Source organism: Mesoplodon densirostris, chromosome 1 (assembly GCF_025265405.1).
Source record: "Mesoplodon densirostris isolate mMesDen1 chromosome 1, mMesDen1 primary haplotype, whole genome shotgun sequence".
Taxonomy (NCBI): domain Eukaryota; kingdom Metazoa; phylum Chordata; class Mammalia; order Artiodactyla; family Ziphiidae; genus Mesoplodon; species Mesoplodon densirostris.
In genome coordinates, this window is record NC_082661.1 from 106,059,829 (window position 1) to 106,072,454 (window position 12,626).

Genomic DNA, 12,626 nt, shown 5'->3' on the forward strand with positions numbered 1-12,626 from the left:
TAAATTAAGGAATGCACATTGTCATAATGTGCGATTGCACACTTAATAGACTGCAGTATAGCACAAACAACTTTTTTACATGCACTGAGAAACGCAAAGGTTCGTTGTGTCTTGCTTTACTCACTTTACTACGGTGGTCTGGAACTGAGCCCACCATCTCCAAGGTGTGCCTGTACTCAGAACTTGTTAAGATTCTTTTCTGCAACAGTTTCAAACCTGTCAAGTCAGCTCTCTCACTGAGCTACTACCTGCCTGTCTACACCATCACCAGTAGCACCCCTTTTCCCTCTCGCTTGTGCGTGTGATCAACTCCTTCAGGAGAGCTCTCAGGATTGCTGTTGAAAGCCCTGCTGCCACCTCTCCTTGGCTGCCCCCGTGTTCAGGGGGCACGGAGGCTGACCCTTTCTGGCACACCATCCTGCCCCGCAGAGATGGGAAGCTCAACTCTATTCCAACTCCCTTGCAGTGGGGATCCTAGACATGAACTAAATTCCCTCAGTGTGATACACTCATGCCACTTGGAGGGCAGAAGGGTGGAGGAATATTTCAGCTGCTGTAGGTGGACACAGATGCGGGTATCAAGAGGCAGTCATGGCCAAGGCTGCAATGTCCAAAGCCCAGGTCTGTCCTCCCAAGCAAGGAGACACAGTAGCATTTCCTTGAGCCTAAAGAGATTAGTACAGGTGGTAGCTGCCCCCTCCCATCCTTCTGGCTTGGAGCAGAGGTAGCAGCTCCCATGGTGTGTCAAGGCTGAGATGTCCAGAGTTATTCCTAGACACCTGCTCCTCCAGCCTTTACAACACCACGAAGCAACTCCTCCCATGTATTTTTTTAAATAAATAAATTAATTTATTTATTTTTGGCTGTGTTGGGTCTTCATTGCTGTGCGCGGGCTTTCTCTAGTTGCAGCGAGTAGGGGCTACTCTTCGTTGCGGTGCGTGCGCTTCTCATTGCGGTGGCTCCTCTTGTCGTGGAACACAGGCTCTAGGCACACAGGCTCAGAAGTTGTGGCGCACGGGCTTAGTTGTTCCGCGGCATGTGGCATTCTTCCCGGACCAGGGATCAAACCCGTGTCCCTTGCACTGGCAGGTGGATTTTTAACCACTGCCCACTGCCACCAGGGAAGTCCCCCTCCCATGTATTAAAATCCATTTCTGCTCCAGAATAACTAGAGTGGATTCGGTTTTTCCAACCTCAACGCTGACAAATACAAATGGCCATCGCAGGAAGGAAGAAGGTCTGAGCATAAAGATCTTCATTTTGCAGATGAGAAGCCACTGAAAACACTTCCCCTTCACCCCAGAAGAAGCTGGCAACAGTCAACTTCATCACCAGGACCATAAACTGGAACTTGGACCATGCCAAGCTTGGGCTGGCAGAAGGTGCTGTCCATATGAAGTCTAGAAGGGGAGCTCTGAAGTTAGCCAAGAGCAGAAGGAAATTCTGCTGTGGGCAGGGAAGATCCCAGTTTTCCTCCACTGCCACACTGCTTTTACTGCCCTTTGCCAAGAAGGGCCACTGACCAGGTGTGGATGCACCTGGATGAAATGTGATGCCACTGGGTCCCAGGCCACCAGAATGTGGCAACCAGGTCTCCACAGGCTCTTGTGAGCCAGACCCAGCTCGCCTCTTGGCAGTGCCAAGCCGGGGCCGGAACTGAACACTGAGCCCCCAGGAAAGTCCCAAGGCCCAGGCAGGTGCTCCATACTTAAGTACTAGGTAAATGAATACACAGTGGCCAGAGAGCCTCCTTCACTGGTGATGACTCTGTCCCCATCCACGTTCAATGGAAGAACAGCTCAGAGATGAGGCTTCTTGCCCAAAGGGCAGAAAAGAATGGCACCACAGCCTGGCCTCCCAGCTCCATGACTTCCTGTGACCCGGAGCCACCTCCTAGCTGATGGAGGTGAGATACTATCATTGGTGTTCCCTCCACCCAGCAGCCGAATCGCAACGAATCGAGAACTCTGGACTTCCCTGGTGGCGCAGTGGTTAAGAATCCACCTGCCAATGCAGGGGACACGGGTTTGAGCCCTGGTCCAGGAAGATCCCACATGCCACAGAGCAACTAAGCCCGTGTGCCACACTACTGAGCCTGCGCTCTAGAGCCCGCAAGCCACAACTACTGAGCCCACGTGCCACAACTACTGAAGCTTGCACGCCTCGAGCCCGTGCTCTGCAACGAGAAGCCACTGCAATGAGAAGCCCGCACACCACAACAAAGAGTAGCCCCTGCTCACCGCAACTAGAGAAAGCCCACGCACAGCAACAAAGACCCAACACAGCCAAAAAATAAAAATAAAAAAAAATCAAGAACTCTGCAGGTGTCTGCAGGTGCTCTGGACTGTCCCTTCCCCGTGGCCATAGCCCTGCAGGTAACAAAGTGTTTACCTAGCACAAGAGACAGAGGTGGGGAAAAGCACTGGGGCTTCAGAAATGTTGACTCTAGGAGTAAACAGATGGAAATAGGAATAATACAAGCTCTTGGGCCTCTCATCTGGCTGAGAGGCCTTTCAAAGAAACAAAATACCAAACGGAAACAATTCCCCAGTCCCCTAGTATGTACAGCCAAATCAACACTGTGACAAACTGGCTCAAGCTCAGACCCACACATTCCACCGCACCTTCAACCTGGCTTCTCTTTCCTGACTCTAGAATAAACTACAGGCAGTGTGTCAGAGACAAGTGGAGAGGCGTGGAGCATGAACAGCCCACAGGAGCACCGGCGCCACTGGCTTCCACACCTGGGCACACTGACTCCAAGTCAGGCACCCAGAACCCCTGTGAGCTTCTGAAGCACAAGTGAGCCTCAGAACACCTGCAAACACTGACACCCGTGTCACAGACTCCTGGTCAGTGGGGCAGGATAAGCCTTTCTTCTTCTACTAGTGGACAAAACGCTTGGCATTCTTAGGGCTACAGCAACATGCTGGGGTGAAACAACAGAATGGAACCAAGTAGCAGGGTCACTGGGGTCCTCTGTAGGCAAGCTGACCTCTGGCATTTCTAAGAAAGCTCATCCAGCTGGGAGCTCAGAGAGCTGCTTGCTTTAAATGACCTTCCTAGGCAGCATGGCACATCATTCCACTGGAAGAAACAGCCATATGCAACCACTGTGCCCACAAAGGATACTCCTCAGATCCAACAGGTGCACGCATCACACAATTACAGAGTACTTTTACTGTAGCGCCGCCACGAGCACCAGGAAGACTGGTGCTGACATGAACATCCCAGTCGAGTAAGCAATCATGTCAGATTCCATGGACAACTGTTTCGTTTCCCCAGTTCTTGGATATGATGTCTGGGCTCTTTTTCCTTCATATATAATTACACTGGTTCATTCACTCATTCTAGCAGTCACTGTGTACCTCTCATGCCCTTTACTATTCCCAGCCAGAGACGGACCAGGCTCTGTCCCTGCCTGCAAGGAAGCCTTCACCAAGCAGACCCTTTCAACAGTCTCATAAATCACAAACCAGGTGAGGTACAGAGTATAACACAAATAGCTCTATACATTAGTACACTACGGGAACAGAACAAAGAAAGATTCCAGGAAAACCAACCTGACTTTAAAAGAAACAATCTTTTGAAATTCAATGAAGGAAAATAGTCCAAGCAAGTACCATTTTAAATAACTTCCCCCTGGAAGACTCAGTTTCTTAACGAGAGGAGTGAGGCTCTTTTCCATCACTGCATGACTTCCAGCTGGAACACAGACTGGCATACTGCAAATGCTCATGAAAAGTGGTCTGAAAATTTTAATTCATCTATCAAACCAGATAAGAAAGCAGAAGGATGGAACTTCCCTGGTGGCGCAGTGGTTAAGAATCCACCTGCTAATGCAAGGGACATGGCTTCAAGCCCTGGCCCGGGAAGATCCCACATGCCGTGGAGCAACTAAGCCCGTGTACCACAACTACTGAGCCCACGTGCTGGAATTACTGAAGCCTGCGCACCTAGAGCCTGTGCTCTGCAACAAGAGAAGCCACCGCAATAAGAAGCCCGCGCACCACAACAAAGAGTAGCCCCCGCTCGCCACAACTAGAGAATGCCCATGCACAGCAACGAAGACCCAACGCAGCCAAAAATAAATAAATTAATTAATTAAGAAAAGAAAGAAAGCAGAAGGATGGAAAACAAGCAGAGACTTCCAATAAATGGCAGGCTGGTATTTCCATCTATTTTTCCACTGAAAACAACCAAAAACAAGATAAAACACACATATTTTTAAATAAAGAGGCATCAAATAAAGAGAAGAATTAGGTCAACAGTATAGGGAATACAGTAATCCAGAGGGAAAAAAAGCACAGAGGATTTTTTAAAAATTGAAGCCTACTTCTGAAAGCCCCACAGAGAAACCAAAATCCAGGCAGGAACCATGGGGGCAGGTTATCTAGTGAAGGCCAGCCATCGGGGGCAAGCCAGGCTTAAAGCAAGACCCAGTAAGTATCAAAGAACTGACATACAGATGTATTTTCTGACCAAAACTGCAAGCAATCAATAACAAAAAGAAAGCACCATATATTTGGAAGTTAAAAAATATAAATTTGATAAACATGTTGAATTAAATGTAAAGTACCAGTAACACAATTTGTAAGATATAGCTAAAGACAGTATAATCTTTAATGCATTTATTGGAAAAGAAATGATGAAAATTAGAAAAACAGCAAAATAAACTCAAACAAAGAAAAGAATAATCAATGAATGAAAAACTTACAAGAGAAAGGATCCACAAAGCTAAAAGTTGGTTCTTTGAAAGATCTAATAAAGCTCTGGTGATACTAATCTAAAAAAATAGAAAACACAAATAACCAGTATCAGAAATGAAAAAGGAGACATCACTATAGATTGCACAGAACATAAGACATTATGAACAAATTTATGCAAATAAAAGTGAAAACTTTAGATGAAATCAACAAATTCCTAAAAAATTTAATTACCAAAACCTATTAAAACTCTAGGTTATGTACTTCACTGTCAAGTTCTAACAAACATTCATGGAAGAAATAGTCCAATCTTACAAAATCTTCTGTGGAATGGAAAAAAAGGTGCCCAACTCACTTCGTCAAGATACCAATTCACTGATACCAGAATTCTATAAGGAAAAATTACAGACCACCAATCTTACTCATAAAAATAGAGGCAAAATTATATATAAAACATTAGCAAACCAAATCTAGCAACATAAAAAGAAAATGCCATGACCACAATGCTTAAGTGGTCTAACACTAGAAACCAACGTAATTCTCCACTTCAACATATGAAAGGGGAAAAAGCAATATTAGATGAAATTGTTAAATTTCGACATTGATTCAAGATGAAACTTATAGCCAAACAGGAAATAGAGAAACTTTTCCACTCTGGTAAAGGTTATAAACAAATCGAAAAAGCTTACCCCAGCAGAAGTCTCATTTAACGGTGGAACTCTGAAAGGACTCTTTCAGATTTAGAATGAAACAAGAATGTCCATGACTGTCACCATTTTTATTCAGCCAGTGTTGAATTTTTTAGCCAGCGTGTTAAGGCCAAGGAAAAAGAAGAAAGGGAAATACAGAAGAACCAAAACTTGTTCTGTGTACAAAGAAATTCGAAGATTTACAGATTAAAGGCTTCCCTGGTGGCGCAGCGGTTAAAAATCCGCCTGCCAGTGCAGGAGACATGGGTTCGAGCCCTGGTCTGGGAAGATCCCACATACTGCGGAGCAACTAAGCCCATGCACCACAACTACTGAGCCTGCGCTCTAGAGGCCGCAAGCCACAACTACTGAGCCCGCGGGCCACAACTACTGAAGCCCGCGCACCTAGAGCCTGTGCTCCGCAACAAGAGAAGCGCCTCAATGAGAAGCCCGTGCACCGCAACAAAAGAGTAGCCCCGGCTCACCGCAATTAGAGAAAGCCCGCACACAGCAACAAAGACCCAATGCAGCCAAAAATAAAAATAAATAAATAAATAAATAAATAGATTTACAGATTAAGAACTGTTAGACTAAAAAAGAAAAACCAATTGCATTTCTTTATATTAGCAAATAATAAAAACAAAAAAGTGAAAATTTTAAACACCATTTTTTTATAGCATTCTAAAATACTATGTACCTAGAAATAAATCTTCTAACCAAAGACTTGCAAAATCACTCCAGGGAATATTATAAATCTTCACTGAGAGGTATTTAATCTTATCTCAAACCATACACAAAGGGCTTTCCTGGTGGTTCAGTGGTTAAGAATCCGCCTGCCAATGCAGGGGACACGGGTTCCAGCCCTGGTCTGGGAAGATCCCACATGCCGCGGAGCAACTAAGCCCATACGCCACAACTACTGAGCCTGCGCTCTAGAGACCGCGATCCACAACTACTGAAGCCCGCATGCCTACAGCCCGTGCTCTGCAACAAGAGAAGCCACCGCAGTGAGAAGCCCGCGCACCGCAACAAAGATCCAATGCAGCCAAAAATAAATAAAACAAATTTAAAAAAAACCAAAAACATACACAAAACTCATATAGATTATAGACCTAAATGTGAAACGCAAAACAGTAAAACTTTTGGAATAGAGGAACATATTTTTATGGTATGGGATTTTCATCAACAAATTGATAAATTCAACTGTATTAAAATTAAAAACCTCTGTACATAAACCAAAAAGAGAAAAGACAAGCCTCTGAGTAGCAGATTCAAAACACAACTAATGGCAGGCTCATATTTAGAACTTATAAAGAATTCCTAAAAAATGAGACAAGGTCAACAATCACACAGAAAAATGAGTAGAAAAAAAGACTCAGTGTTTAAAAAAAAAAGGGGGCTTCCCTGGTGGTGCAGTGGTTGAGAGTCCACCTGCCGATGCAGGGGACACAGGTTCGTGCCCCGGTCCGGGAAGATCCCACATGCCGCGGAGCGGCTGGGCCCGTGAGCCATGGCCGCTGGACCTGTGCGTCCAGAGCCTGTGCTCCGCAACGGGAGAGGCCACAGCAGTGAGAGGCCCGCGAACCGCAAAAACAAACAAACAAAAAAGATTGCAACAGGCAATTCGCTAAAGAGGAAAATGAAACACCACTAAACATGACAAGATGCCCAACCCCACCAGTGATGGGAAAACACACATTAAAACCACGTGGGATGCTCTAGGCAACACCAGACTGGCTAAAAGTTACAGTGGCAGTGAGATGTGGAAGAACAAGAACCTCCAACACTGGTGGGAGCCTAAACTGGTACATCCTCTCTGGAAAACAGCTTGTCACTATCTAGTGACAATCAAAGATATACACACCCTAGGACCCAGCAGTGACGGCCTTCTTTGGGTATGCAATGCCAAAAATAAATTAAAATTTGAGGGAAAATATCAAAGCAGAAATGTACAAGGTCTCATTGCACCTTACAGCTTTTAAATTTTCTCCTAATTCATCAGGGGTTTAGGATTCCTTAGAGTTAGAAAAACAGCCTGCATAGTTTCTCATCCAGTCTTAAGAGGGTTCACAAGAGTTCTAACATTGTCCCTGGATCCCGGATGTAAAGATGCAGAGCTACTCCCGGGTGAGATTCAAGTAGTACACTTAAGCCTGTCCCCCTGCATTCTGGCGGAACTGGTAAGATTACCCCAGTTTGGGAAACGATATATTTATTCATTTCATACTCTCCTGTAGGCAGGGCCTGAGGTAACCCTAAACTTGTAATTCCTCTAATAGATACCCCTTGACAAGTTAATAATACTATTAGGTTTTCCAAGTAGATCTGCTTTAGAGAGTGAGAATTTCAGTCTCAGGTATACTTCCCACTGTAAATTTTAAAACTGGCATTTGGATTTATTAAACACCAATAAAGAATGAAGGATGATTAGAATAAGGGGTGCTATTAAGTCCAAAACAATTATTCTATGTCTGGGGACACTGAGGCCATGGGAAGGTAAGTCCTCCGACCAAACTGGCCGGTGCCTCTGGGACGAGAAGCGAGGACTCCTGCTTCTCAAGTTAGCCTCCCCTTCACCTATCCACCTGCCCCTGGCTATCCACCCACTCCCAGGGCAGCTCCCCCAACTCTAGCATTCCCATCCTGGTGTCTCTCAATGACTCTCCACACCCAGAGAAACAGGAAGAAGGCTGGAAAGCTCAGAAAAGAAGCCCATGTAGGGAGGGCAGACTGGCCATCAAAACAAAACCAAGGTGTAAAAGGGGACATGATGATGTGGGTCTGTCACCCAACAGAAGCCAATCATTGTCTCCTTGAGGGCAGAAAATACGGTCTTGTGAGCAGAATCCTGGCCATCTCCCCAGGGCCTGGCACACTGCAGGTGGACACTGAGTATTGGAGAAATTAAGGACTTGGCAGCACTTTTAAGTGTTAATCAGCAACTGGGCTGAGGCTCCAGCCAAGGTACCAAATTAAGCTACCTTTCCAGAACCTCCGGGAGCCTGCAGGGAGCAGCAGCAGAGCTGTATGTACTGGGTTGGCTAAAAAGTTCATTCAGGTATTTTCCCATAAGATGTCACGGAAAATCCGGAACGAACTTTTCAGCCAACCCAATATGTGTGTACCTTAGGACAGCGGTCCCAGCCTTTTTGGAACCAGGGACCAGTTTTGTGGAAGACAATTTTTCTGTGGACCAGTGGCAGGGTGGCGGGTGGATGGTTCAGGCGGTAATGCGAGCAATGGGGAGCGATGAGGGGCCCCAGGTGAAGCTTTGCTCGCTGGCTGCTCTCCTCCTCCTCTGTGGTCTGGTTCCTAACAGGCCGCGGACCAGTACCGGTCTGCGGCCCGGGGGTTGGGGACCCCTGCCTTAGCAATCACACTGATCAGGCCCAGGAAGGGATCACTTACAGCTAAACCTGCTCAGGCTTATCTCAGAAAGTTCCGACCAGTCTCCAGGGAAATTACTGCCTCCTGTTTGGGGGCCACGGTCTCCCCTGAGCATTCATCCAAAATCTGCTGGGGACGGTCTGATGACACAGCAAGGGCAGCTGCCTTGCCTTTGGGATAGGGGGAGGGGAGGAATGAGAGGGAAGGACACACCACAGGACAGCCCAGCAGTTTCAGACTGACCAGAGTCTAAATCTCTTAATTTGTCAAGACAGTTCCCTGTCCTCGCTCTTTTCTCCTTTTAAAGTCTTGAAGCTTCTCAGTGCAGCCCTAGTCTACAGTTCTAAGCACAGCCAGGACAGCCCCAAGGCCAAGGGGAAGACTCAGCTCCTAGCAACCCCACTCGCCCCACCAAACCGCAGCCCTCAGCAGCACCTGCCCCCTATTGGCCCAAGACCGTCCAGGGTGTCACCACTTCCACTCCACACAACTGCACACTGCATCAAAAGGCACTGCAGAAGCATCCCAAGAGGCCAGTGTGTCCTCAGATGTGGGTCTGTGGGCTGACCATACTCCCAGACCCACAGACAGCTATGCACCCCTGACCTGTGGAGCCAGTCTGCCAGAAGGGCTTCTCCACATGTCCCCTGACCAGACCAGGTCTCCCTCCTGAGGGCCGCACAGGGGGCAGGCATGCTCCCTGTGGGAGGGGGCACAAGCAGCCTCCCAGGTGCCACCCTCCCTGGAGGCACGACACAACCAAGGCATCAGGTGGCAATGCAGGGGGCCTGCATCCTCTGAGGCAGCTGCTTCTGGGACTCGAGAGATTTCCCACTGGCAGTGCTGAGCAAATATCCCCATTCCCACCAGCTGCGAGGGTGTAAACTTACATTTACTCAGCTTTACTGGGCACCACGTTAGGTGCCAGGCACTCAAATACAGCATCTCTTTTAATCCTCACAATACTCTATTGACATGGATGGCATTATCCCCATTTTATGGACAAGGTGAATGAGGCTAAGTAACTTGCCCAAGGTCACACAGCTAGTGTTAAGTGTAGAATTAGGGACCAAAGAGAGATCGGGCCTCAGAGTTCTCCCCAAAAGCCTTTATGGCCAGCTATGTAAAGGACAGGGTCACACAGATTTACTAATGTGATGAATTTAAGCAATAAAGTCACAACAAATGATTTTCCTGAAACATTTTCCATCTTGAGCACCAGTCACTGAAAGCATGCCTTCTTTAGCCCAAGCTGTAGCCTGTGACCAAGGCCTTCAGACGTGCAGGCCAGGGGCCCACAGCCAAGAAAGGGCAATCCTCACGCTCTAGCACTTACCACGACAGAGTCGCTGTGAGTCAGGTCGACGACCACAGGCTCTAAAGATTCACAGGTGAGGTCCACTATTTCATCTCCAGCTTCAAAATAAAGCATTTTAACAAGCTTTAGGAGGAAAGTAAAGGACTACTGCTCTAAGTTTCATTATTAATATGATTACAAACAGAGCGCAGTCTTATACCAAACTAAAATCCCTGAAGTACAGGAGTAAAGGGGTGACAGGCAATGAATACTCTTCCAGAATTTTGCTCTAACAGGGTATGGGCTTTACAAATACACCATCCTGTGTGTGTCTGTGCACACGCACACCTCTCCGTGTCCTCACACTGCCACACTGCTAGGCCTCCGTGCCCCGCACCTGCTCAGCTCATTCACAGGGGAGAGGCAGCGACTTACCTGAGGTGGGATGGGGGGTGCACATCTGGGGAAGGGACCAAGCACGCTCAGCTTGGGCTCTGGGATGGGTCTGTCTGAAGCCTCTGCTCCCCTCAGACCTCCGGTCGTGCTTAGCTCTGCACCTTCATCAGTTACGTTTCAATCTCCATTTAGCTCTCAAGTGCTTCCCACTTGGGTGGACAGCAAGGGTTTACTGGTCCCCTAGAACCCCAACCCACCCAAATGGGTCGAGCCTGTTCTGCAACTTGCCTTTGAGCCCTAGAGGACAGCGCACTGTCTACTTGAGCACAGGACGGGGGGGGAAAGGCACGTGCCGAACGGTCACCAGCACTTACCTCCAGCAGGCAGAAAGGAAGGGCAGAGTACAACTTCCATTTATATAAACTGAAACAAGACTTAACAACCATGTTTGTTTCTATTATTATTAACATTAAAAAGTAGGAGGGAAGAACTTTTAGAAATAATGTTTAATACTCAGGGAAAGTGACTTGTAATACATTTAACATATTCAAACTTGTTCTGTTCTCATGTATTAAAAGGTTTCACAGGAATAAAAACCACAATACATCAAAGATGTCCAACGTAATTTATACAAAATGACTTCATTCTTTTTAAAGAATAGTCCATATATGGATATACCATAATTTAAAGAACCGCTCTCTTTCTGATGGACACAATTTTTGGCTCCTACAAATAAAAACAGTATTCCAACGGGCAGCTTGTGCATACAGCCCTGCACACACGGGTATAAGACTGACTGAGGACGAGAAGTGCTGCAGTGGAAAGCAGTGGATCTTGGCCAGGTTGGAGATTCCACTTGTGGGTTCAGGGTCCCAAATGAGGAGCCTCCTGCACCAGCCTCTCCTGAAGGGTGGCAGAATTCAGACACCAGGGCATCAGCTTTGGGGTGGAGGGGAGGATAGCCCAGGGCTGTGAATTTATGTTAGAAGTGAAGCTCAGAGACCACAGAGACAATACAGAGAACTTCACTCCCCTGAAGGGCCCATGAAATCTATAGACAAGTTGCTTGCTTCTCTTCAAATGTCAGTTTTCAGGCATCATAATTATAAAAACAATCTTCCTACATGCAGAGCTGAGGGACTTGATTCAGGCCATTTGCCACTCCCCTGAAGAGGCAGGAAGAAGGGGAAAAAGCCAATCTGGCCTCTGCCTGCACCAAACTCCTTCCAACACACGCAGCTCTGCCAACAAGTCTGCCTGCTGGGGCAATTTTTTGTCTTAATGAAGGAGAGAGGAAGAAAGTTGAGTACTTCCCGAGGCCAAGTAAGTTGAGGCACAGTTTCAAAGAGAAGAGGTGGACCCACAGCAGTCTCCACTTCCATGCTGCACAGCCCCAAAAGGCTGGACGATTAGCCCGGCTGAGTGGCTGTTTCTAAACCTGTGGAGGTCTCAGGGTAACCAAGGGGGCAGCTCTTGCTCACTTTAGCTTTTTAAAGTTGTGAACGGTAGGCGAGTCTGAGACTGTAGTCTTATAAATACACTGATACAACCTAAACCTCGTATAGTGTTATGTGACAAGCACTGTTCTAAGTGTTCTGTGTCACTGACTCCTTTCAGCGCTATGACAACTCTATGCAGCAGCTACTGCATATGTATGCACAGCGTTATCCCCCATGTCAGATGAGGAAACTAAGGCTGAGTTACAGGCTGTGTAACTTGCACAAGGCCCGTGGCTGGCATGTTGGGCATATGTGCTCACTCATGCCCGGTGTCACTGGCAATCTTACCGCTTTCCACAAGTTCTATGGGTTCTGCCTCCAGGGCCATCTCAGGGCGGGAGGATGCCTCTCGAGTTCGCTTCTGGGCTTGTCTAGAATTTAGTGTTCCTCCACGACGCTTTCTCTGAGGGTATCGGGGGGAAAAAGAAACAGTTACATAAACTCCTGACCAGTAAGATTTCAGCCAGAAGAACAAAAAGATCAACTCATTAAGAAGAAGAGGAGGCCAGTGAGCAGACCTGAGGTCGGGGTCCTTTCAAAACTTGAGATTCTAGAACACTGAATGTTTATAGAGAGAAATCATCCGGAAAATACAGTGAATACAAATTCTATAAAGTAAAATTTTTGTTATAAAGACTATTGGTCTGTCAAA

General features: G+C 46.9%; 1 protein-coding gene across 1 annotated transcript in view; it reads right to left on the minus strand.

Moving 5' to 3' along the window:
- RNF4 (ring finger protein 4) overlaps nucleotides 1-12,626 on the minus strand; it is a 43,180-nt gene that overhangs the window by 7,214 nt on the left and 23,340 nt on the right. The window contains exons 3-4 of the mRNA XM_060106891.1: nucleotides 12,263-12,377; nucleotides 10,119-10,198 (exon numbers count right to left, since the gene is read on the minus strand). Coding sequence (XP_059962874.1) covers nucleotides 10,119-10,198; nucleotides 12,263-12,377 — 195 coding nt within the window. The remainder of the gene's footprint in view (nucleotides 1-10,118; nucleotides 10,199-12,262; nucleotides 12,378-12,626) is intronic.